Raw genomic sequence first — 21,141 nt, 5'->3', positions numbered from 1 at the left:
CACATATATACTTCAAACACTACATTTATTGCACCAAATTAGCTGCAATATATTTGCATTGAAAAGGTCATTTCTTCTCTAAGCATCTGATGTTGCATTTGATGTAATTCTTTTAATTTTCATATATATTTTTACTACAACTGTAAAAGATAAGTTCTCCTGACTGAGTCTTATCTCTGAGCTCTCGAGTGTTCATGTGAGGGTAATTAATCTCCTTATGAGGCTATGTAGCTCTGCTGAGCAAAAAAAAAAAAAAAGAAGGAGGAAGCAACCTTTAAAGTAGTTAACAGGAGTTGGTTCAAAATAAACTTCTGGTAATTGGTACAATTAATTCATTTCAGCTGTATAAATCTGATGTTAAGAAGACTTAGGCTTTAAACCTCTGTTACAGTAAGTCAAGAGTAGGTTTTCGGCTCAGCCTCAGAAACAGTGACCTCTAGTGGCATTTAGTCATTGCCTTATACATAACACAGCAAGTGGGTTCAAACTAAGTCACATTTTCAGTTTAAAATGCAGCTAAGCTAACGAAAGACCAACATCCCCAACATTCACCTGATGGTTTCCCTTACTGCCAAACTTAGCATCCTCTTGGCACGGTGTGGATGTACTGGCTGTGGATACCTGGCTCTACAATGCATTTTCCTAATACCTGAGGAATAACATAATTTGTTAATTCTCTAAGGTTGAGAACAATTCCATTCATGCAGTTCTTTTCTGATTGTGGTGCTTTCAATAAACTGTCTCCACAGCTAAATCCAAATATAATCCAAGAACATATCTAATCAGTAATGGCAATCCCTCTATAAATTTGTATCACTTTTCAGTGCTGAACATGTCAGCTCAGCAGCTTCCATGATGCAACTGGTAGGTAGGTAGGTAGGTAGGTATATACTTTATTAATCCCCGAGGGGAAATTTTTTCGCCACAGCAGCATACATACAGAAGCAATAAAGGGCAGTGAGGTCACTGATTCTGAGATTGTGAGTTTGAGCCTCACTGGAAGCACCATTGATTTATTATCGGTTTAGGAAAAAGAATTAACGATACATGCAGGTGCGAAGTACCTGCAATTTTAGATTCATTAATGGAAGGTCAATCACAGAAATGTAGTTGTAATTTGTATAGTGACAAAAAAGAATTCATCACACCTAGTTCATAAAAAGAAACATTAAAAGCAGAGTAAGTGTTTTGGAACCGTATTATAAAATATTACTACGAAACTTTAATGGAAAACTCTTGTTGAGTGAGAGCTGTACCCACATCACCAACACTAACACAGGTGGACCATCATGTTAACACAAAGCACAACTCTTGAGCATTGATTGATAAACAGAGAATTAATCAGCAACTTTGGTAATTAATTAATTGTTTTTTAGTCCTTTGTTAATGAAAAAAATTCAAAATTTCTCACTCCAGCCTTTAAAATGTGAATAGTTTATTTTTCCATATGTCGTCCATGAGAAGAAACTCCACATCTTTTGGTTGTGGACTGTTGATTTTGGGATAAAATTATACATTTTAGGCTGAGAAACACTAGTTGACCATTTTTCACCATTTACTGACATTTTATAGACCAAACAAGTAATTGATTACTCGAGATAATAATTGATTGACTGATGGAGGATGAAAATAATCTTTATTTGCAGTATTGACGTCCATTACTTAAGTAAAAGTATTAATACTTTAGAAATACCCTATACAAGTAAAAGTCCTGCATTTAAAATCTAACATAAGTATGTAAGTATTATCAACAAAATGTACTGAAGGTATAAAAATTAAAGGTACACATTGGGCAGTAAAATGCTTCCATTATATATGATTTGCATTCATATTACATTAATTTGTATTGCTGTGGTTTAACTGATTTATAAGCTTTTGGTTAGTTTAATTTATAGTAATGCATCGTGTTCAATAAGACCATCATATCTTTGCAGTGTCGCTGTCCTGTGAGAACCACATATCTCTAAAAATGTAACTTTTCAACTCAGAAAAACAGTCCCGTTTTCAGCTTTGTGACATTTTTCAGCAAATTCAGTAGGGGTTTCAAAAAGCTTATTTTTCTGAAGAGGTTAAATTTTCTCAACCCATAAATCCTAAAATTTAAAAATCAAAGTCACCAAATTTGGAGAAACATGGTTTTCACTGGACAGGAACAGTATGAGTAATATTAAAAGTAACTAAAGCTGTCAGACAAATTCAGTGGAGCCTCTGAAATGTAGTGGGGGAAAAAGTTGCCTAAAGTTGCATTAAATGGAAATATTTAAGTAAAGTACAAGTACCTTGAATTTGTGATCAATTAGTAGGCTACTTGAGTCAATGCACTTCCACCATTGGTGATTTAATACATAATTTTATTCATGAACATCCACCATCCACGCACACAGTTTAAGATAGATCTTCATCAGAATATTTGATTCAAAAAAAAAAAAAAAATTGGAAATTGCATTTTGTGGTACACAGGGTCGCAAAATGTTAAAATAATGCACTTTTGTGGTGCACATTTCCTTTCAAACGTGTCAGACTCCCCCCTCCCCTCCCCCCCAACAAACAAAAAAAACCAAAAACAACAAATGGCACTCTATGAAACGGGGGGGGGGGGGCCCTGGAGGTCTGGGGACCCCCCCGGGGGGGGGGGGGGGAAGTTTCCCATTTCGCCCCGGTTTGATCGGCTGATCCCAACCTCGACTAACAGTATGCGGTCTGTTTTGGGGGTGGCTCTGACCTGAGGAGCCACATTATCTGAAGCATCAAGTCAAAGCTGTCCCTGTTGCGGCCTGACTGCAGGAGGTTATGATCTTTTATTACCGGTTCAAGAATGGACTTTAACGAGGCGGCTCCTCCCGGTGTGTGAACCCTCAGTCACAAAAGACAGACCGAGTGAAGCAGAAATGTGACAACACTTGTCAAGAGGCTTCAGAGCGCATTGACAGCTCCCGGGTTTTTTTTTTGTTTTTTTTTTTGTTGCCCGTGCAGGGGCACCGACACGGACGAGGAAACCCCGAGGATCGCGGCCCTCCCGTCCGGATGACACCGCCGGGAGACAGCCGCGCTGCTCTTTTGAGCTAGCATTAGCTAAGCTAACAAATGTCTCCCCCCCCCCACCCCGAATCTCGGACGTAATCGTAAATGGATAACGTGACTCGGACAACTTTATTTGAGGTGTGTGGGATCGGGAGCTGTTAAGGAGGGGACGTCCTTTCCGGGATTGTTGTGAAAACCGCGAAGAGGCTCCTCCAGGTGAGACTTCCCGTCGTTGCTAACGTTAGCTGGCAAACATAACTTGACTAGCTGGGGGGAAAAAAAACAAAAACAAAAAAAAACCAGAGCACGAAGCTCTATTAAAGCTGATTTTAAATAACCGAGAAACACCCGAGCTGCTGTTAACATCGACCAACTTCAGCTGTCAATTGAAAAGAAACAACTTGTCAGTGCGTGGTTTCTTTCTCAAAAAAAAAAAAAAGGGTGAGCGAGATTATTATTATTATTTTTTTTTTTTTTTATTAACCTTGTTGGTGAAGTTTTATCATTCCTCGTCTGATGTCTCAACAACTTCCACGAAAAGTCGCTTTTATCGGTTAAAATAAAACGACACGAAGCCTGTGTGGGTTGTTTTTTATTTTTTTTTAATGTGTGTGTCATGAAAGTAGAGATGGAGCCACATCATCTTCCTCCTGTTTAGGTAACGTACGCTGCCCGAGCAAGTAAACAAGCCGATGGTCTTGTTTGAGCCGCATGTTATAATTTTGTTGTTATTTTGTTGTTGTTGTTGTTTTATCACTTGTGTGTCCTCGGGTGAATCCGTCTGTAGTCGATGGACACAGCCTGCCAGTCAGGGACTTCCTAATGGGAAGAGGAAGTCCTGCCCTGCCTGCTACTGTTAAAAGGAAAGGACCATGTACAGATTATTTTCTGATTGTAAAGATAGATATCTAGATAGATACTTTATTATTATTTTAGAAATGTTGTCGTTACAGCAGCATGTTGTATTATGAATTGTCACAGGGGAAAAAAAAAAAAAATAAAATTAGACATTTAAAGCCGTTCATATGAACCTGAGGCTTTTCTTTACATTCATTAGTCGGGGGTCCGGTGTGTTCAGCAATTTTGTACTGCAGGTCCAAAAGGTTAAAGTTAACCATAAAGCTATTACTGTAAACACGAGTTTGAAGAGGCAGGTTTTTTTTTTATTTTTTTTTTTTAAAAACCAACATTTTCTTGTTTCCTGAAATTATTTCTCACTTCCACAGTAAACAAAGTTTGTCTGGTTTTTTTTCCAGCCCTTGGTTTTCTTTGGAAAGTCGGCCGTAAAAATGTACTGACCCAACGTAGTCCCTGGTCCCCGCGCTGGCTTTGATGAAAGGTGTTTACATTTTGTCTGTCAAACCACGAGCCGGACCAGATTGTTCGGTCACTTGCGCGGATCAGAAGGAATGTTTTACGTCCCATCTTCCGTGACACTAAACCAACCCAGCTAATCCCTGAGAAGTTACAGTTTTGTTCAGTGTTTGCTTGTCTTTCTCTCTCTAGGCATGATGGAAGGACTTCATAGCCAGGCTATAAGCCTGGACCCACGCAGGCAGGAGCTGCTTGAGGCTCGCTTCACTGGAGTTGGCGTGGCCAAGGTTTTTGCATATCTTAATTGCGTCATAGTTTTTTTTTTCTTGCCCAAAATGATTGCCAATTGTACGTGCAGATTGTTTCTGCAGATACTGTACTTCCCACAGGATGTGATAATATCACATATTATCACATATACATACATATATATATATATGTATATATATAATGTACCGTTGAGAAATTTTGTTTCTGAAGCTAAAGTGATGGTTCCTTTTTATCCCCACTGAAACCGATTTAGATACACAAAAGAGTAGCTTCCAGGTTTTCCTCCGGCGAACATCTGATAACCTCGCCGTGAATGCAAACATGAGCTGCGGCTAAGCTCTCTTATGTGAGTCTTTCAGGTTAGAAAAGCTTGGAAGTCCTCTCTGTTTACAGTATCCTCTGTGTTCACGAGTTTCCTTCAGTGGAATGATCTGTTTTCCTGAGCTAAAGGTAAAACAAGACAGGCTCTGTTTTGGCTGACACGGGAGCTGGCCAGCAGCTCTTTGTTTCAGTGGAGACCAGTGACACTGAAATGGCACCCCAGCTGAAGCTCACAGCATTGGCTGTGTGCTGTGCTGTAACCCTGCTGCTGAACTGGGAATTACTATGTGCGTATTTGAGAAAATGGCAACCCCTGAGAAAGCAATAGCTATCACGCTTCGGCCTGTTTTGTGCTCTGAAGTTAATTGTTCTGCCTGCTTGCCGTGGTATTAGAGTGTAAATGATGGAAGGCTGCATGTAGGTTTACTACAGCAAATGTATTAAAATGCTATTCAAAACATCGGAAGGATCGTGTGCAATGTACATGTTAACAGAAAGAGTGAGAGAATTTCTTGGCCGTATGTGTGACCTTGAGCAGCACAAAGCCAGCAGGCCTTAAAAGCATTAGCCTCCTGCCCCTGTAAGCCTGCTGTTTCTTCTTAGTCTCATTCGGCAGTGCAGCTGGCCATGAATGACACCGACTGATTCTACCAGCTGGATGTGAACTGAAGATTTACAGATTAACACGGTTGTGTGTCATACACCCACTGTAGCATCGTAGCTTAGCATTTCATCTCGGTGACAGGTATTTTAGAGGAGGTTCAAATCTGAACTAGGGTGACAATTATAAGCGTTGTTATGAAACTGGGATATAGTAAAGTTGAAGGCCATTTTGTATAGTTTGTTACATTGGAAAGATCTGTTGAAATGTGTGCATGTATTATTGAGTTTACTTGGATGTAATCTTTGCAAACAGTTTTATGCAGTCGAGTGCAGAATCTGAAGGCAACGAAATACGATTTTGGCACCGGAAGCATTTTGGTTCCTATTTTGGTAGTCAGTTTATAGTCTGAGTAACCTCCAAAATATTTACCGTTGCCCTCGGAGACTAAATTGCTGATGGGTTTGAGATGGTTTAGATGAAAGAGGCCACATCCCTCTTTTGGATGTAAGAGTGAACTATCTGGATTTTAGTATAAAACAAGATGGGACCTGTCATTTAGATATCTTGTGTCTTTTCTTTTCAGACCCACTCACAAGAGGAGCTCATGACTAATCAATCAGGTCTGTTGTCTTTCCTTTATGTTACAGAGTTCAGCCAACAGTGAATCATCCAACCAGTCTCTGTGCAGCGCAGGATCACTCAGTGACAAGGAACTGGAGGTTGGTTGGGGGGGGAAGACTCCGGCGTGACAAAAATGGCGGTTGTGTGCTCATCTCTAGGTCCCAACTGTCAGTGAGGGTTGTTTGTGATTTGGAAAAGTAATCAAGTATTTTGTATTCAGTGGTGCATGGAAACACTTTTGATTCAGCGCTCTGTGTGCGAGAGTCATTTATTCATGCATTTTCTTTCCCTTCTTAGTAGTAGACACAAGACAGTGATGCATTAATTTGGTAAAAAGCTGGAAAGTACCTCCAATTGTTAGGTAGCCACGTTAATTAGCGAAACCGTAAGCACCCAGGAGCAATAAACAATGTGGGACATTTCAGTTTACGCTGGGTTCACGAAGGAAACTAAAGCAGCAGGAAACACATGGAAAACATGTTAAGTCCTCACAGAAACAACCACAACCAAATTTGATCCCTGACCTTCTTGCTGTGAGATGATAGTGCAGCACAATAAGCCAGAATATGAGTTTAATTGACTGTAATTTGACAGTAATCATCATGCATCATAGTTGAGAAGCTGCTATTAGTTGTATGACATGTGGTCAATGTTTATTTTTTTTCCAGTGCAAGTGTACCTAATAAACTCAATAGTGCAAGACTTAATTTTATCAATAATGTTTCTTTGTCATTATGTTCATGGAGTTAATAGAATAAACTTAATTGAATGAAATTTAAATCTGTTTTCCTGCTCGTGTCAGACACCAGAGAAGAAGGTCAACGAGAGAAGCAGGAAGAGAAAAGGAGACATCTATGACAGCAACAGTCAAGGTAAGTCGAGCCCAACTTACTGTCAGACCTCCAAAATTGGCATTTTCCAGCAGAAATGGTTCTCCATATTCAGAAATGTTCAGCTCACTTGGGTTTCACTTTCGTCACTGCTTTCCTCTCAGTTATCAATATTCATGTTTGCAACTTTCGTCAAAAGTTAGTGTGGCAAACACAGTCTGGGATGCAAATCACCTGAATTTTCTCTTTGTGGGTAATAATTCTAATGCCTAGAAACAGTATAAAATCAAATGATTCATTAATTCTTACGTTTGCCTGTTTTTTTTGTTTTTTTTTCTTTGTTTTTTTTTAAGGGAAGGGAAGAGGGCACAAAATAAGTGATTATTTTGAGGTGAGTATAAACTGAACGGACACAACATCTTTCTTGGTTCTATTGAAGGCGTTTTGTGTCGTAGCCATTTCCTTTGCATTATTTCAAATCACTCTCGATCTTTACTGTCTCACCCTCTCCTTCAGACTGTGCCAGCATGGCCCTTCTTCATCCAACCTTTTCTAAATAACCACTCTGTCCCTTCTCTCTTTCTCTGTCTTGTCTCTCCACTCTTGGAAACTGCCCCGTGGCCAGTTTGCTGGTAGCAGTGGCTCTGGCACCAGTCCTGCCCGGGGCATGCCTCTGCTGGTGCGCTCCTCTCCACAGCACTCACTGTCTAATCCTCCGGTGAGCACCAGCATCCATCTCCATAGCTCTCACCTGCTCTGCTGCTTGTTTACCTGCCGTCCTATCTTTAGCCAGGGTCAAAACCAACTGGTGGTTGTTTGAGCCTTTTGTCTAATTTCTCGTAGCATCAGTATGCTCTTAATTGGACTGGGTCGGTGTATTTTTTTTTTTATTAGCAACCGTATCTTTGGTTTGTCTGGATCATCTCAGCCAGTAAAAGTAACGAAATTGTTCCTTTTAGTTTGATTTGAAAGGACTTTGGACAAAACACCCGAGTGAGTGGTAGTCATTCACTGGAAGGTTCAAATGTCAGATAACTAGTGGCCAGAGAAGCTGTATAAGGTGTTGTCTTGGTTTTAGGTTTAACACTGTGAGCTGGCATGGAACTGTACAGGAGGGTAATTTGTACGTCAAGTGAAACCGGTGCGTGCACTTTCAGATTTTCAGTGCTGGCTGAGAACAGTGTTATTAATGGAATCACTGAAATAGTTCTAATTGAGATTCTTCACCTGCCATTTCCATCCATTGTCAATGAAACATCTTTACTCATCACAACAAAACCTTTCTCACTAAATGACTAAATTAAAGTTGTGAGAAGTGTCCTATCTTGTCAGGTTAGGACCAGAAAAAAAAAACATGCGCGAGATAGATAAGGTTCGTAATCGGTACGTTTTTAACTACATGATAAATTGGACACTGAGGTTTGATTTTTTTTTTTTAAATATGTGGCTTTCAAGTACTCACTTTCCGGTCCAAAGTCTCTGCCCCAAACATGCTTAGTATACCATTTCAGTTGTTACTGGGCAAGGGGCTTGTTTGCTGGGTTGCCACAGGTACTGACATGAGTCCAGTTTGAGTAGTTTCTCTGTTCACTTTAATATCCGCAACAATCCAGAAATGTGTGCTTGCATGTTTTTGAATTGCAGCAAAAGTTGAACCAGGTTCAACTATTTGGAGGGCGACCACACAACCTTTACCTGCAGGCGTTGAGTCAGTGTCAACAGAGGGATTCTTTTGAAATGAACGAAGGGGCTGCCTTTTTTTTTCACATGCTTTTTTGCGCATCAATGGGACCTTATAATGGTTGCATTATGCAGCAAATGACCCAACACTGCGTGCCATTTTGTGGCCAAAAAAAGAAAGATGCCGTTTCGTTATGTTTTTATAACATGAGCCTGTACATACATGTAGTATGTAGGAGTTAGATATTTTCATTTAAGCAGTTAATGAGTTGTGTACGCTGTGTTTTTTTTTTCCAGCATTATCCTGAGAATATAGTTTATGAAAGACCCATATAGTCAAGAGTACAGGCATCTTTAATTGAAAAAGACAAATCCTCACAACGATCATGGTCATACCATTTTGTTGTTGTCCTGCTATTTTACTTGAAATATTAACTGTTTCATGCAGTTTGTTTGTATTGCTAATAGCCCCCTAACACCTTTTAGATTCAGCGAAATAATGACGGAAACGAAACACCATTTCATGTTCTATGTCAGATGGAGAATTTAGCCTCAATTCTTTGTAGATAGAAATTCACTTCCCTCCACCTTTTAATAGCTGTCTTATTTCTCTTTCCTTTTGTATCCCATTTCTCTCCTTCATTGTGTCCTTATGCTGTCTGTATTATGTAATTGCTGTGTGACCCCCCGCCCTGTGTCTTTCTGTCGTTTTGTTTTTGCGTCTCTCTGGCAATGCAGTTGCAGCACGGCAGTCCTTCGTCCACAGGCTCAGCCCACACAGACTCTTCATCTTGCAGCTCTGTTAAGACAGCCCCCACACACTCCTGTTCACACAAAGCCATCCAGGTAACTGTCTATCGGGCATGAATTACAACTGAACACCACCTTTCCAGATTTTCCCTCAGCATATTTTTAGTCACATATTGGTTTAGTTTCTTGTTTGTTTCGGTACTGGAACCAGCTTCTCAGCATTTCATATTTGACTTGATTTGGTTACCTAACCTGCGTCTCCTTTAGAAAACACCATCTGTTGAGTTTGACAAAAACTTGTAGGGATTACACGACTGCACACATGCTCATTAGAGAAATGCTCTAGTTCTTGGCCAACTGGCTGCGACAATTAAAGGTTAGATTTTGAAAGGCTTTGCCTCCCACACTGCTGTTCATCTGACACAATACATGTAACACGGCTCCAGCTATCTTTTGCAAATTTCCCTATTTGGCCTCATTTAAAGGTCAACATTTTGTATTCACACCTAACATTCACAACACCAGCGCCTGATTTTAATAAATGAAAAGTGATGCAGTGCTGTGTGGCACGAGGTGGGGGGGGGGGTGTCAGTATCATTCGAATGAGATGCCATCTTAACTGTTGGCTTGTTTGTTTTTGCCCTCCTTCTTCAGTCAGAACTGACGCTGCTGAAACTGACGGCGCTGGAGAAGGACAAGAACTCCGACCTGGAGAAGAAAGAAGGACGGATAGACGACCTGCTGAGGGTCAGATGAGCACATATTTAAATCCGTCTTAAAAATCGGACAAGTTGAACTCTGTTTGGAGAATACGAAAAAGTTATCATCAAAGCAACATGAATCACTGGCAGTTGTTGCATCATGTCAGTTTAAGAACCAAACAGCCCTGTGTCCTCGTTGTCGTAAGAATTAGCTGTCTGAGTGACGACGTATGTGTTGGCAGGCTAACTGTGATCTGAGGCGGCAGGTGGATGAGCAACAGAAGATGCTGGAGCGCTACAAGGAGCGGCTTAACAAGTGTGTGACCATGAGCAAGAAGCTGCTGATCGAGAAGGTCGGTGTGACTACGAATCGGCACAAGTGTGTTTGCTTGACTTGTTTGCATTAGGGGAACATCATTGTGTTACAATGTGAAAGACAAAACAGTTGTTTTCTTTCTATCATTTATATTTATGCACTAGAGCGCTCGTCTCGTCACTTTTTACGTGGTTCCCCGGTAATTTAAGGTGGAACTCAACAGCAATATTTAGTTCTTCCTTTTTTCATCTTTTTTGTTTGTTTTTGTTTTTGTTTTTTTAGTCAAAGCAGGAGAAGATGGCTTGCAGGGACAAGAGCATGCAGGACCGTCTACGTTTGGGTCACTTCACCACCGTACGCCACGGAGCCTCTTTCACCGAGCAGTGGACGGACGGATACGCCTTCCAGAACCTCATCAAGTCAGTGCGCAAATATGAACAAACACGGGGTTTTTTTTTTTTCCGGTCCATTCTGCATACAACAATGTTCCAACAGCTGATTGTTTTTACGTGTTTCAGGCAACAAGAGCGAATCAACTCGCAGCGGGAGGACATCGAAAGACAGAGGAAGCTGCTGGGGAAGAGGAAACCTCCCTCCATGGCCCAGACACCTCCACCCAACCTGGAACAGAACAAACGGAAGAGCAGAAGCAACGGACAGGAGAACGAAACGTAAGATCACAAACGGCAACGGTTACTGGACACGGGCGAGAGGCGGTACTCAGAGCTGTGATGGTGCAGTTTGCTGGAATAATGGCTCGTCCGGTTTGGGTGGAGTGGGCAGAAACTGCCAGCGTTTACTTGAATGTTATGTGTTTTTGTGCGTGGATATCTCGGCAAATAATGATGGTCATATCTGAACTATTAATAAGTTGATTGTTCATTTCATTTTGTCCGTTTTTGTGAGTAGTTATAATTTGGACATTTAATGTGTTCATTTTATCAGCAGAATCTCACATTGACACAACGTTTTTTGTTGAAACTACTTGAGGGTGCTGAGCCAGCTTTATATCTATAGTCTGAGGAAAAACCTTATTTCACGAAGAAGCTTTGTGTTACCTTGTTCATGGACAGTCTTTCTTTCATTTCACCTGAATTAATTTGCAACTTACTGTTTTTGTTCACAACCTGACTTTTCCCTGCACTTTCCCACGCAGGTTGTCGCTGGCAGAATATCATGAGCAAGAAGAAATTTTCAAACTTCGAATTGGTCATCTAAAAAAGGTTCAAACTCAACACTTACGCTCGATTTTTGTTTTGTGATTTGTTTTTGAAATACCTTAATAAGGTAGCCTGTAAATCTGTGTGGTTGTATGCAGGAAGAAGCAGAGATCCAAGCAGAGCTGGAGCATTTGGAGCGGGTCAGAAACCTGCACATTCGGGAGCTGAAGAGGATCCACAACGAGGACAACTCACAGTATGTATCATCTCAATTTTACAGAGCTTACGCGAGTTGTCCTTTTAACTTCCAAAAAACACTTGGAAAAAGTCAACCAATTTCTTCTTCTGTAGATTTAAAGACCACCCCACGCTGAATGACCGATATCTGCTGTTACATTTACTTGGAAGAGGTGGCTTTAGTGAAGTTTTCAAGGTAAGCAGGTGCCATTGACCTTCTTACGAGTACCAGGTTTTTGTTTCCGGCGTTTTGTTTACTCAGCAGGGTATTTATAAGTAACACACAGGACGGCAACTTCAGTTGTCGTGATGGTGTTGTGGTGGAGGACTCGCGTGTGCAGTTAAACAGCTTCTGAACACCATTTACTGGAACTTTCTTATAATAGTAGGCTTCTCTTACGTTGCGTGTGTGTTAACGTGGAATGTTCCTTTGCAGGCTTTTGATTTGACCGAGCAGAGGTATGTGGCTATTAAAATCCATCAACTCAGCAAGAACTGGAGGGAGGAGAAGAAGGCAAACTACCACAAGTGAGTCGTCCATTGCATCATTTGAAAATGTTTTGAACTGTAATAAAATGTTATATTGTGGATCTTTTTTTTTTTTTTATGCTCTTATTTGTGATGTTAAAAATAAAAAAAAATAAAAAAGTTACTTCACCACGAATCATTGATTCATCTTTCCAGACACGCCTGCAGAGAGTACAGAATCCACAAAGAACTTGACCACCCGAGAATAGTCAAACTCTACGACTATTTCTCGCTCGACACAGACTCGTAAGTGCTTCACACTGCGTACATCTAATAAGACTTTCTGATGCTTGGATTTTAGTTTGCCAAAGTTATATTAGCTTTGTCTCAAAGCTTAAAAGGACAATCAAGTTGGTCGTTTCACTGGTCATGACATTGCAGCTGTAGCTTTATTTGATACGAGTAAACTGCAGACTGTTTGAATCAAATGAAGTAAAGCAAACATCTCTGGATGCCACAAAATCGATCCGGCAGGTTTTCACTGAAACCTTACGTTCCATTTCGAGCATCTTTGAATCAGTAGTAACACCTTCCTTGTTGGTTTCTGTCTTGCAGGTTCTGCACAGTGCTGGAGTACTGTGAAGGCAATGATCTGGATTTCTACTTGAAGCAGAATAAGCTGATGACGGAGAAGGAGGGCCGCTCTATCGTCATGCAGCTCGTCAACGCCCTCAAGTACCTCAATCAGATCCGGCCGCCCATCATCCACTACGACCTCAAGCCCGGTAGTCTCATGGAGTTTTCATTTGTCATGTTGCAGCCCTCCCTCCTTCAGGGGAGAGCAGACTGTTCTCTCGCTAGCTCTGAACAATTTCAACAAGTAATATGTCAAAGTTAACGCCACAAGAATGTGTTGTTGATTCTAACATAAATGAATAAATGTGACTGCAGATATTTCTTGAGTTACATTCTCGTGATAGCTCATTTGACTTGAGTGTGTTCTGTTCTCAGGAAACATCCTGTTGGTTAACGGCACAGCCTGCGGAGAGATAAAGATCACTGACTTTGGCCTGTCCAAGATCATGGATGATGACAGCTACAACTCAGCAGATGGCATGGAGCTGACCTCACAAGGAGCGGGCACCTACTGGTACACGGAGACGCATTTCACTGCGTTCAGTAACCAAGCAACCAATATGGCTTCACAAGTTTGTAGCACAGGCGCAATCTTCAGAGTGAGATGCTGCGAACTGAGTTCATATTCCCATCTTCAATTCGGCTGGTCGTGTGAAGTGTGTAGAGAAGATGGGAGTGCGATCGGTTTCAGTCTCATGTTGTGATTTGTGTGGCTTGCAGGTATCTGCCGCCTGAGTGCTTCGTAGTGGGCAAGGAGCCTCCCAAAATATCCAACAAGGTGGATGTTTGGTCAGTCGGGGTCATCTTCTACCAGAGTCTGTATGGACGCAAGGTAACCCGCGAACCGCTGCATCCATAACAAGAGTGCCAGGATTATCTTTTCTTTTCGAAGAGGATTCTGTTAACTGGCTCCATGTTGTCTTTTTCAAGCCGTTTGGTCACAACCAGTCGCAGCAGGATATCCTACAAGAGAACACCATACTCAAAGCTACTGAGGTGCAGTTCCCCCCCAAACCTGTGGTCACCACAGAAGCAAAGGTGTGGTACTCATTTCTTTTGAAACTGGTACAAACTCGCTGCCCAGTGCCCATCAAACTTTATACATGTAAACGGTATCACTGCTTTTATGGGACGGGACATTTTATGGACTCAATGGGATGTAGCAGTGAGATATAGTTCCTGCTTAAACAGGCTTTTTGATAGAAGAGGCTGAGAAATAATCCAGTACTGGGTCACCATTAAAACATCACCTATCCAGCATTGTCTGTTTTATTGGGTGTGAATGGGAGCAACATAAACATGCAGGGAGCCTTAAACAGCCAGTCCCTAAAGATATCTGTTTAAATTGCTCGACTTTGGAAGGAACTTCACTTGACATAATGCGTGGCTTCATTATGAAAAGATGTTAAAAAAAATAATATTTTAAGAGAGCAGCAAGTAGCTATAAAAAAGAGAAAAGTATTTATTAACACAGTGACTCGGTGTCTTCTTCCCCCTCTCTTCTTAGGCCTTCATTCGACGTTGCCTGGCTTACCACAAGGAGGACCGCGTGGACGTGCTGCAGTTGGCCTGCGACCCCTTCCTCATGCCCCATATCCGAAAAGCACTGGGAAACAGCGCACCTCTGGCACCTCCTCTTCCCTCCACCTCCAGCTGCTACGGCAGCAGTGCCTCCAACTGAAGCAAGCTGAAAGAAAACTGGAATAAAGCCGCAGGGAGGACGAAGCCACACGGAGACGTGACGCGCTCGAGGCAACTCCTCCTTTGCTCTCTTGCAATCAAGAGAGCAAAGGAGGAGGGATCCTAAAAGTGTGAATGGAACCAAAATGAGGGGATGAAGTGGTGATGTAATGGTAAATGTGCACACCCGCTGTCGTCCGAGTGGTAAAAATGAAGGGCCAGCCTCTGGCTGTGGGCTCGGTGGAACCCAAAGATTTGCCCATATGCATGCACTAACAAAAACTTCAAGGGGCTTTTTTACATGATAGATATTAAAAGCACCTGAAAAATTGCACAACTGACAGGCGTAGCGGTATGCCATGTGGGGGAGATCACTTGCCTATACTCTGAAAAGTTTAGAAGAGAAAACATTAATAACATTTCATCCCATACTGCTTGAAATACATCATGTATCAACTATTTTTCAGAACTAGTGGTCAGAATCACACTTTTCAGAAGGGCTCCTTGGAGTGATGAATGACTGATGACCAAAGTTCAAGGCCTGCCTTGTTGAAATGGCACCATTAGAGATTCACAGAAGACTTTACAGAGAAAGAGGGCTGATCTGGAAAGACGGACTTGGTTTTCACCTATTTTAAATATTTTACTTGATAACTGGAAGTCAGTTTATTATTTTCATTGTTAAGTCCATATTTTTCCATGAGATTTACCCCCTCTAATGTTGTTGTTAACCTTAAAGGGGGGCTGACTGAGTGAGTGTTGTGATGCGAGGTAAGATTCAGCTGAAATAATTAATGAAACCATTAAAAAAACATTTGGTTAAAACTGTGGTGTCTTACTTCACTCGGGAAAACACTTGAGTAAATAATAGACATTTATTTACACTAATGCATGTACAATATATATATATATAAAATATATATGTTGTGCAAATATATTTTATCTTCAAAGAAACTCCACCAGACGTGTTCACAGCATAAAAATTTTATTAATTCAATTCCACCATTAAAACTTTCCATATGTAAATAGATTAAATTCATGTGATGGTGCAGTACGAAGACAAAGTAGGTGTATCATTGCATTCATTCTTAATGAAATACTCTTGCTGAATACTCAACTGTCATCTAATGAAAGTCATACCTTGACCATCACATTCTTACAGCTTTTATTAAGATTATTTGGGACAAAGACTTTTCTCACTGTAGAGACGCTGACTTCAAAGGTGCAGGACAACGGGAGAACTTGAAAAAGATGTTATTTTGGAATTTGTCAGGGATTTCTTTCCAAAAAAAACCCCATTCAAGTCTAAAATGTGACATCTGCTTTTTAGAAAATGCCAGTTATTAATTAGTAAAGCATATGCTACCAAATGATACAAGTGACATGTTGTTACCCTGCTTGTTTTTAAAGGACGTGTCTACAACTGCAAGTCTTACATTCTTCTGCAGCAGGCCTTATTATCTTCGCTCTGCAGCAATCTAGATTCAGATGAAACTCTGACCTCTCTGTAACATGTAAAACACAGACAATCTAGACTGAAGATCTCGACATCTTCGCCGCTTTTTGTTCTGCAAAGGCTTACAAACTAGAACAGGCATAGCTTTTCCTTTGGCCAAGTATCCAAATAAGAATCGCATGAAATCCGTTTATCAGCGGTGCATGTGACTGAATTAATAAAGTCACTATATCAAGGCAATGTCCAGCGGCTTTATCTGTTGTAGAACTGCGAGGTGACCCAGGCCAGCCCCCACTTCAGATTGGTAAGCATAAACTTGAGCGCCTTGGTCCACTGCTCCTCGGAGTTAAACTGGGTTTTGATGGAGTAGGAGCCTCCGCTGCCTCCTGTATCTTCAATCTTGCCTTTCTCTACATCCATCCTGAGACGAGGGGAAAAAAAAAATCCGTTAAAATGATAATATAAGGTGGATGACGAGTGTAGACAATTCTCCAACTTATAGGTAGACCTGTGGAATCAGTCACTTGTGTTAAATTGCTTTTTCACTTTTGAATGTCTGTCTTGTAGATAAACTACAGTAGGAACACTTAAAATTTGACTTCAAGTCTGAATGCTTAAAGTTTTGCTATAAGGAACATTGGGCCAAAGGTTGCAGGGTGATATCCACATAGTTACATGAACATAATATGCAGTAACTGTCCCATACCAACAAATATATGTTCCTAACTTTCTTTCTGTTTGACAGGCTTTGCACCGTTGGTTGGTCGCCCGTCCCTTCGCTCTGTTGTTCAGCCTGTTAAAGAAGGGACTTGATGGATGATATTTCACTATGGAGAAGGCCTCAGTAGAGGTAACCCACCAGTGCAGCAAGAGTAAAGTGTAGATTTTTATGTTTCCCTAATGCAGAGCACAAAGCGGCTTCTGAGATGCGATTGTTAGTACTGTGAGCCTCACAAGACTGGATACACAAGTAATTCAGATGAGCAAAACTTATATTGGAAACCTTTTATACATTCAAAGGGTTATAAAATATCTAAAGCGTTCTCAAATGTTCTTTATTTATCTGGTCTGCAGAATTCTCCAGCCCCTTAACAACACGTTGAGATAATAGACTTGAAAACGTTACAGATATTTAATGCTTCATTTTAAACGGCCGCAAAGAATTCAATAAAAACTGAGACGAATGTACACGTCGTGTTGGTTTGCAGGTTTCTGACCTGTACGGGAGGCAGAAGCCAGTGTCTCCTTTTTCCACCTCTTCTTTGAACTGCTGGACACAGTCCAGGAAGGCCACCATGGCATGATCGAATTTATTGTCCCAGAAGAACCTCAAGCCGCCCGAGCAGTACAGCGGAAGTTCCTGGACACGCGCACGCACACGCACGCACACATACACACACACACACACACACACAACACAGAGAAAAAGCAGAGTTGGAGTCCTGAACGACTGCTAGAATAATGATGGCACAGCTGGGCAGGAGATGTATTACCTTTGACTTGTCCATCAGTGACTCTAAGTAAGAGTGGTTTCCATACGGGACGAGACGATACCTGAAGAGACAAGGGAAGTGTTGTCTGAGCTTCAGTTTTTTGTTGACTTGCAGAGAAGCCAAAATGAAATGGTAAAAAAAAATACAAAATATTCCTGAAAAAGCTGAAGAGATTAATTCATGATGAGCAACTAACTGAGTTCGGATAAAAACAACAGAAAAAATTAAGCTCATATGCTGAGATAGAAAAACACTGAATAATTCAAACTAAATACCAGGAAACCGAAAACAAAATTTGTAAACACAGGATGTGAGTAAATGTGACTCGTATCAGTGGGAGGATTGAAATTCAATTACATTCAAATGACTCCTAATATTCCTACAGAGACGTGACTACATTCATTTTAAATGGTTGATAAGATTCAGCGGAAAAAAAAAACTTAGCCGTTAATGCCGAGTGCAATTAAATAAAAATGTGTGTGCACCTCTGGAAGCGCAGCCCCATTTTGTTGGCGAGAGCGTGCAGCAGCAGCACCGTCTGCCCCCAGGCTGCGTTGATCTCGTTCCACTCCACGGGGACGCTGGGTAGTCGACCCAGACGGAAGTTGTTGATGGTGCCGAACTGGCCGCTGTGCCTGGGAAACAACGAGGAACAAACAGTTCAGACTCTCAGTCGGAGACGGAGTGATTTACTTTTGTCCCGGGGCCCATTAAAACGTTTGCAAAGTCACGGATGATTTGTAGACAGAAAACTATTTTTTTTCTGAAAATACACAACGCGCGTGTGCGTGTGTGTGTGCGCGTACCATATGTGAAATGTAGCGTTGAAGACGTTGGTCTTTTTCAGGCGGTCGAGCTGAATCTGGCAGTAACGCATCTGGTTGTCAACGCTCTTCAGCTCGTCATCCAGCTCCAGCTGCTGCCGTTTAAACTCGCTGTACTCCTTCTGGTGCCTTTGAGCACAAAGCAGAGGGAATGTTAGGTGCCGCGTCACTCCCAATCGCGCCGCCGTCACCGGCCTACGCCCACTCGCCACTCACTGTAGCTCCTCCGTGTCCAGCTGCTGGGAGTGGGTCCTGCTCTGGGCCAGGTCCTGCGCCACAGCGGCCCGCTGCTCCTCGACGGCCTCCAGCTCCTCGACCAGAGACTCCTCCTCCTCTTTCAGCTGCTGCAGCTCCGCCAGCAGGGTCTCCTCCTCCTCCACCTGTAGGTGGGACAGCAGCTCCAGACACTGCCTGGGAATACATTCACATACTTTGGGAGTCAGCACTGGTCAAGAAACGCCGGCGGCATATTCCGTCTCCTCAAACGGAAAAACGTGCCGCGCACCAACTCACTTGTAATTCTGGCACTCGTTCTCTGTGATGTTGAGCTGCGTGTCCAGATGGTCCAGCAGGGTGTCGGTGCATTCCTCACACAGCGGGTGGTCCACGTCCGTCTGGCCCGACATGATGTCAAACAAGTCACTGGTGACCTGGGTGGGACAAGGATCACAGGCAAAATTGTCACTTGATGACATCACATACGTAACACGCTGTGTGGGATCACCATGTGAACTAAGATGTCCTTAGTCACGGTAAATCCCTACAACGATACCTTGTGGGGACGGTACCCCCGAGTAAGATGACAAAACCAAACCAATATTTATTATCACCTTCAGTCTTCGACTGAGATTTTCCATGGTGCCACCATCAGATGCTTCTCCAATCAGAGTGAAACTGTTGGCGCTCTCTGTTGACATCATCCTGAGGAGAAGGACGAGATTTAAGATCCACCCATTCGGTAAACTTTGCAGAATTTGCTGCATTTGCAAGTGCACTCGTGCCTCGGTGGCTACGGGATCTTGGACATCATAAACAAGACATGGATCGTAATCAGACTCGTGAACTCACCGCGCCGGAGGGATGTATTTCCTCGACACGCCGTCTTGCTTGTTTTCTACAAACGTCTCCTGGAAGGGAAATTTAATTCAGAGACTCGAACACGCTCGCCGACAAAATATGTTCACACACACACACACACACACACACACACACACACACACACACACACACACACACGCAACCGTGAATTCAACCCTCTAAAAGTCTTGCAGGTTCCACCGGGTGTTTCAAAAACCGGATCAAAAAAAGTAATGCCTGGTCTACTGTGTAGAGGGTAATTTATACAAATACGTGACATTAATAAGCAAAGCACTGCACGTTTAGGTGAACACTTCGGTGCTACAAAGACATAAGGCCTCGTTCAAAAATCAGCTGTTAAATAAAAGAGGTGAGTCACTGGGTGATGTCCCACGTGAAAAGCTCCAGCTGAGGTTTGAAACCAAAACCTTCTTGCTGTGAGGCATCACAGTTTTTTTTTTTATTACGTATCTCTCACGTGCCCTTGACAACAACAACAACAACAACAACAAATTAAGTTTTTTTTTTTTTTTTTTTACTGTGACTGGAGCTGGAAAACACAACAGCCCAGATTTTTTTTTTTTTTTTGCCGTCACATTGATGTTCTCCTACTGCGTGTACCATCGCCTCCTTTGCGGTACTGCATTGTATTACTACCGATCAGCGGTGACCTAACCTCCGGTGCCGTCTCCCCCTCGCCGCTGGCAGCCTGTCTGCTGGGCGTCACCGTGACCAGAGGAGCTGAGGATCAGAGAGGTCAAACCGACGGTCAACTACGTGGACGCAGCCGTGTGTGTCTCCCCCCCGGTCGGAGGCTCATACGTACCGATAAGTTCCTGAATCGTGACCCTGTCGAGCACGTTGAAGGACGTGTCCAGCTTCAGCGGCTGACAGCACCGCTGACACACGAAGCTGACCTGCATGGTCGTGCTCGACGACTTGGAGCCCTCCATCGCTTAGCTGCGAGAGGACGTGGGAAGAAAAATCGGGAGACTGTTAATCGGAGAAAAAAAAAAAAATAAAGCTGCAGTTGTGTCACAGTTTTTTGTTGTTGTTTTTTTTCTCGAGAGGCTTTTTAAAAGTTAACGTTATCTTCACGCTAGCTCGGGAGCTAATGTTAGCTTTTGCAGCGAGCTCGTGTGTAGCGTGCAACCGGGGGCGTTATGAGCACGAGATAAGACTCACTGTCGCGTGTGAAAAAAAAAATAAAAGCTATTGCATTATAATCCCGAAATCATATACGTCTAAAATACGGATTCGGTCCCGATGTTGTTCAGCGCGACTGTCTCATTTTGCACCTCGGGACTTCCCTCTCCACTTCCGTGTTGTTGTTTACGACGGGTGTGACGTCAGAGTAAAAACATGAATATTACCCGACAGGTAGCGTATGATCAATATATATCTTGCAATTGTGGGACAGTTGAAGGTAACGTTGCACCAAATCAAAATCTATGACTTGATTAAAGAATTTCAGCTGTATTTCCACTGCGAATGTTTGATTTGATCTTTCTTTGCAGTGTTAAAGAGAAAAGAATTTGGTTTCCTATGAATGAATGCATATAAATTGATTAATTTCATTGGCTATTGGTTTATTCTTTATTGACGCCAAAAATCTCTTTTTCCACTTTGTTTATTTACTTAGACTTATGTCATTGCAAAAAAAACAACAACAATAACAACAA

The 21,141-nt window shown here is 42.1% G+C and overlaps 2 protein-coding genes across 5 annotated transcripts; one reads left to right on the top strand and one right to left on the bottom strand.

The window, feature by feature from the left end:
- Positions 1–2,650: 2,650 nt before the first annotated feature.
- On the top strand, positions 2,651–15,434 carry LOC138201934 (serine/threonine-protein kinase tousled-like 2). 2 transcript variants are annotated; one of them, XM_069155535.1, is made up of 21 exons: positions 2,651–3,237; positions 4,528–4,622; positions 6,178–6,249; positions 6,954–7,023; positions 7,335–7,372; positions 7,607–7,699; positions 9,400–9,507; positions 10,066–10,158; positions 10,355–10,465; positions 10,711–10,847; positions 10,947–11,099; positions 11,585–11,651; positions 11,747–11,844; positions 11,940–12,021; positions 12,262–12,353; positions 12,510–12,599; positions 12,909–13,078; positions 13,305–13,443; positions 13,650–13,761; positions 13,860–13,967; positions 14,437–15,434. In XM_069155535.1, exons 2-21 carry the CDS (start codon positions 4,530–4,532, stop codon positions 14,608–14,610), a joined length of 2,100 nt encoding a protein of 699 aa, XP_069011636.1. In that variant the 5' UTR covers positions 2,651–3,237; positions 4,528–4,529; the 3' UTR covers positions 14,611–15,434. The 2 variants fall into 2 exon arrangements, with proteins under 2 accessions (XP_069011636.1, XP_069011637.1); XM_069155536.1 differs by lacking the exon at positions 7,607–7,699.
- A 143-nt stretch (positions 15,435–15,577) lies between these two features.
- Positions 15,578–20,792, bottom strand: becn1 (beclin 1, autophagy related). 3 transcript variants are annotated; one of them, XM_069155533.1, is made up of 12 exons: positions 20,645–20,792; positions 20,286–20,419; positions 20,136–20,200; positions 19,451–19,509; positions 19,213–19,303; positions 18,896–19,032; positions 18,599–18,793; positions 18,365–18,511; positions 18,044–18,193; positions 17,559–17,619; positions 17,283–17,425; positions 15,578–16,486 (listed from the first exon to the last, which is right to left on the bottom strand). In XM_069155533.1, exons 2-12 carry the CDS (start codon positions 20,410–20,412, stop codon positions 16,318–16,320), a joined length of 1,344 nt encoding a protein of 447 aa, XP_069011634.1. In that variant the 5' UTR covers positions 20,413–20,419; positions 20,645–20,792; the 3' UTR covers positions 15,578–16,317. The 3 variants fall into 3 exon arrangements, with proteins under 3 accessions (XP_069011634.1, XP_069011633.1, XP_069011635.1); XM_069155532.1 differs by having other exon boundaries at positions 20,286–20,792; XM_069155534.1 differs by lacking the exon at positions 20,645–20,792 and having other exon boundaries at positions 20,081–20,200; positions 20,286–20,320.
- Positions 20,793–21,141: the final 349 nt, after the last annotated feature.

Source organism: Embiotoca jacksoni, unplaced genomic scaffold, assembly GCF_022577435.1.
Source record: "Embiotoca jacksoni isolate LCO1_2020_lvr unplaced genomic scaffold, fEmbJac1.0.p SCAF_20, whole genome shotgun sequence".
In the NCBI taxonomy this organism is placed as follows: Eukaryota; Metazoa; Chordata; class Actinopteri; family Embiotocidae; genus Embiotoca; species Embiotoca jacksoni.
This window is presented reverse-complemented; position numbering and strand designations above follow the sequence as displayed.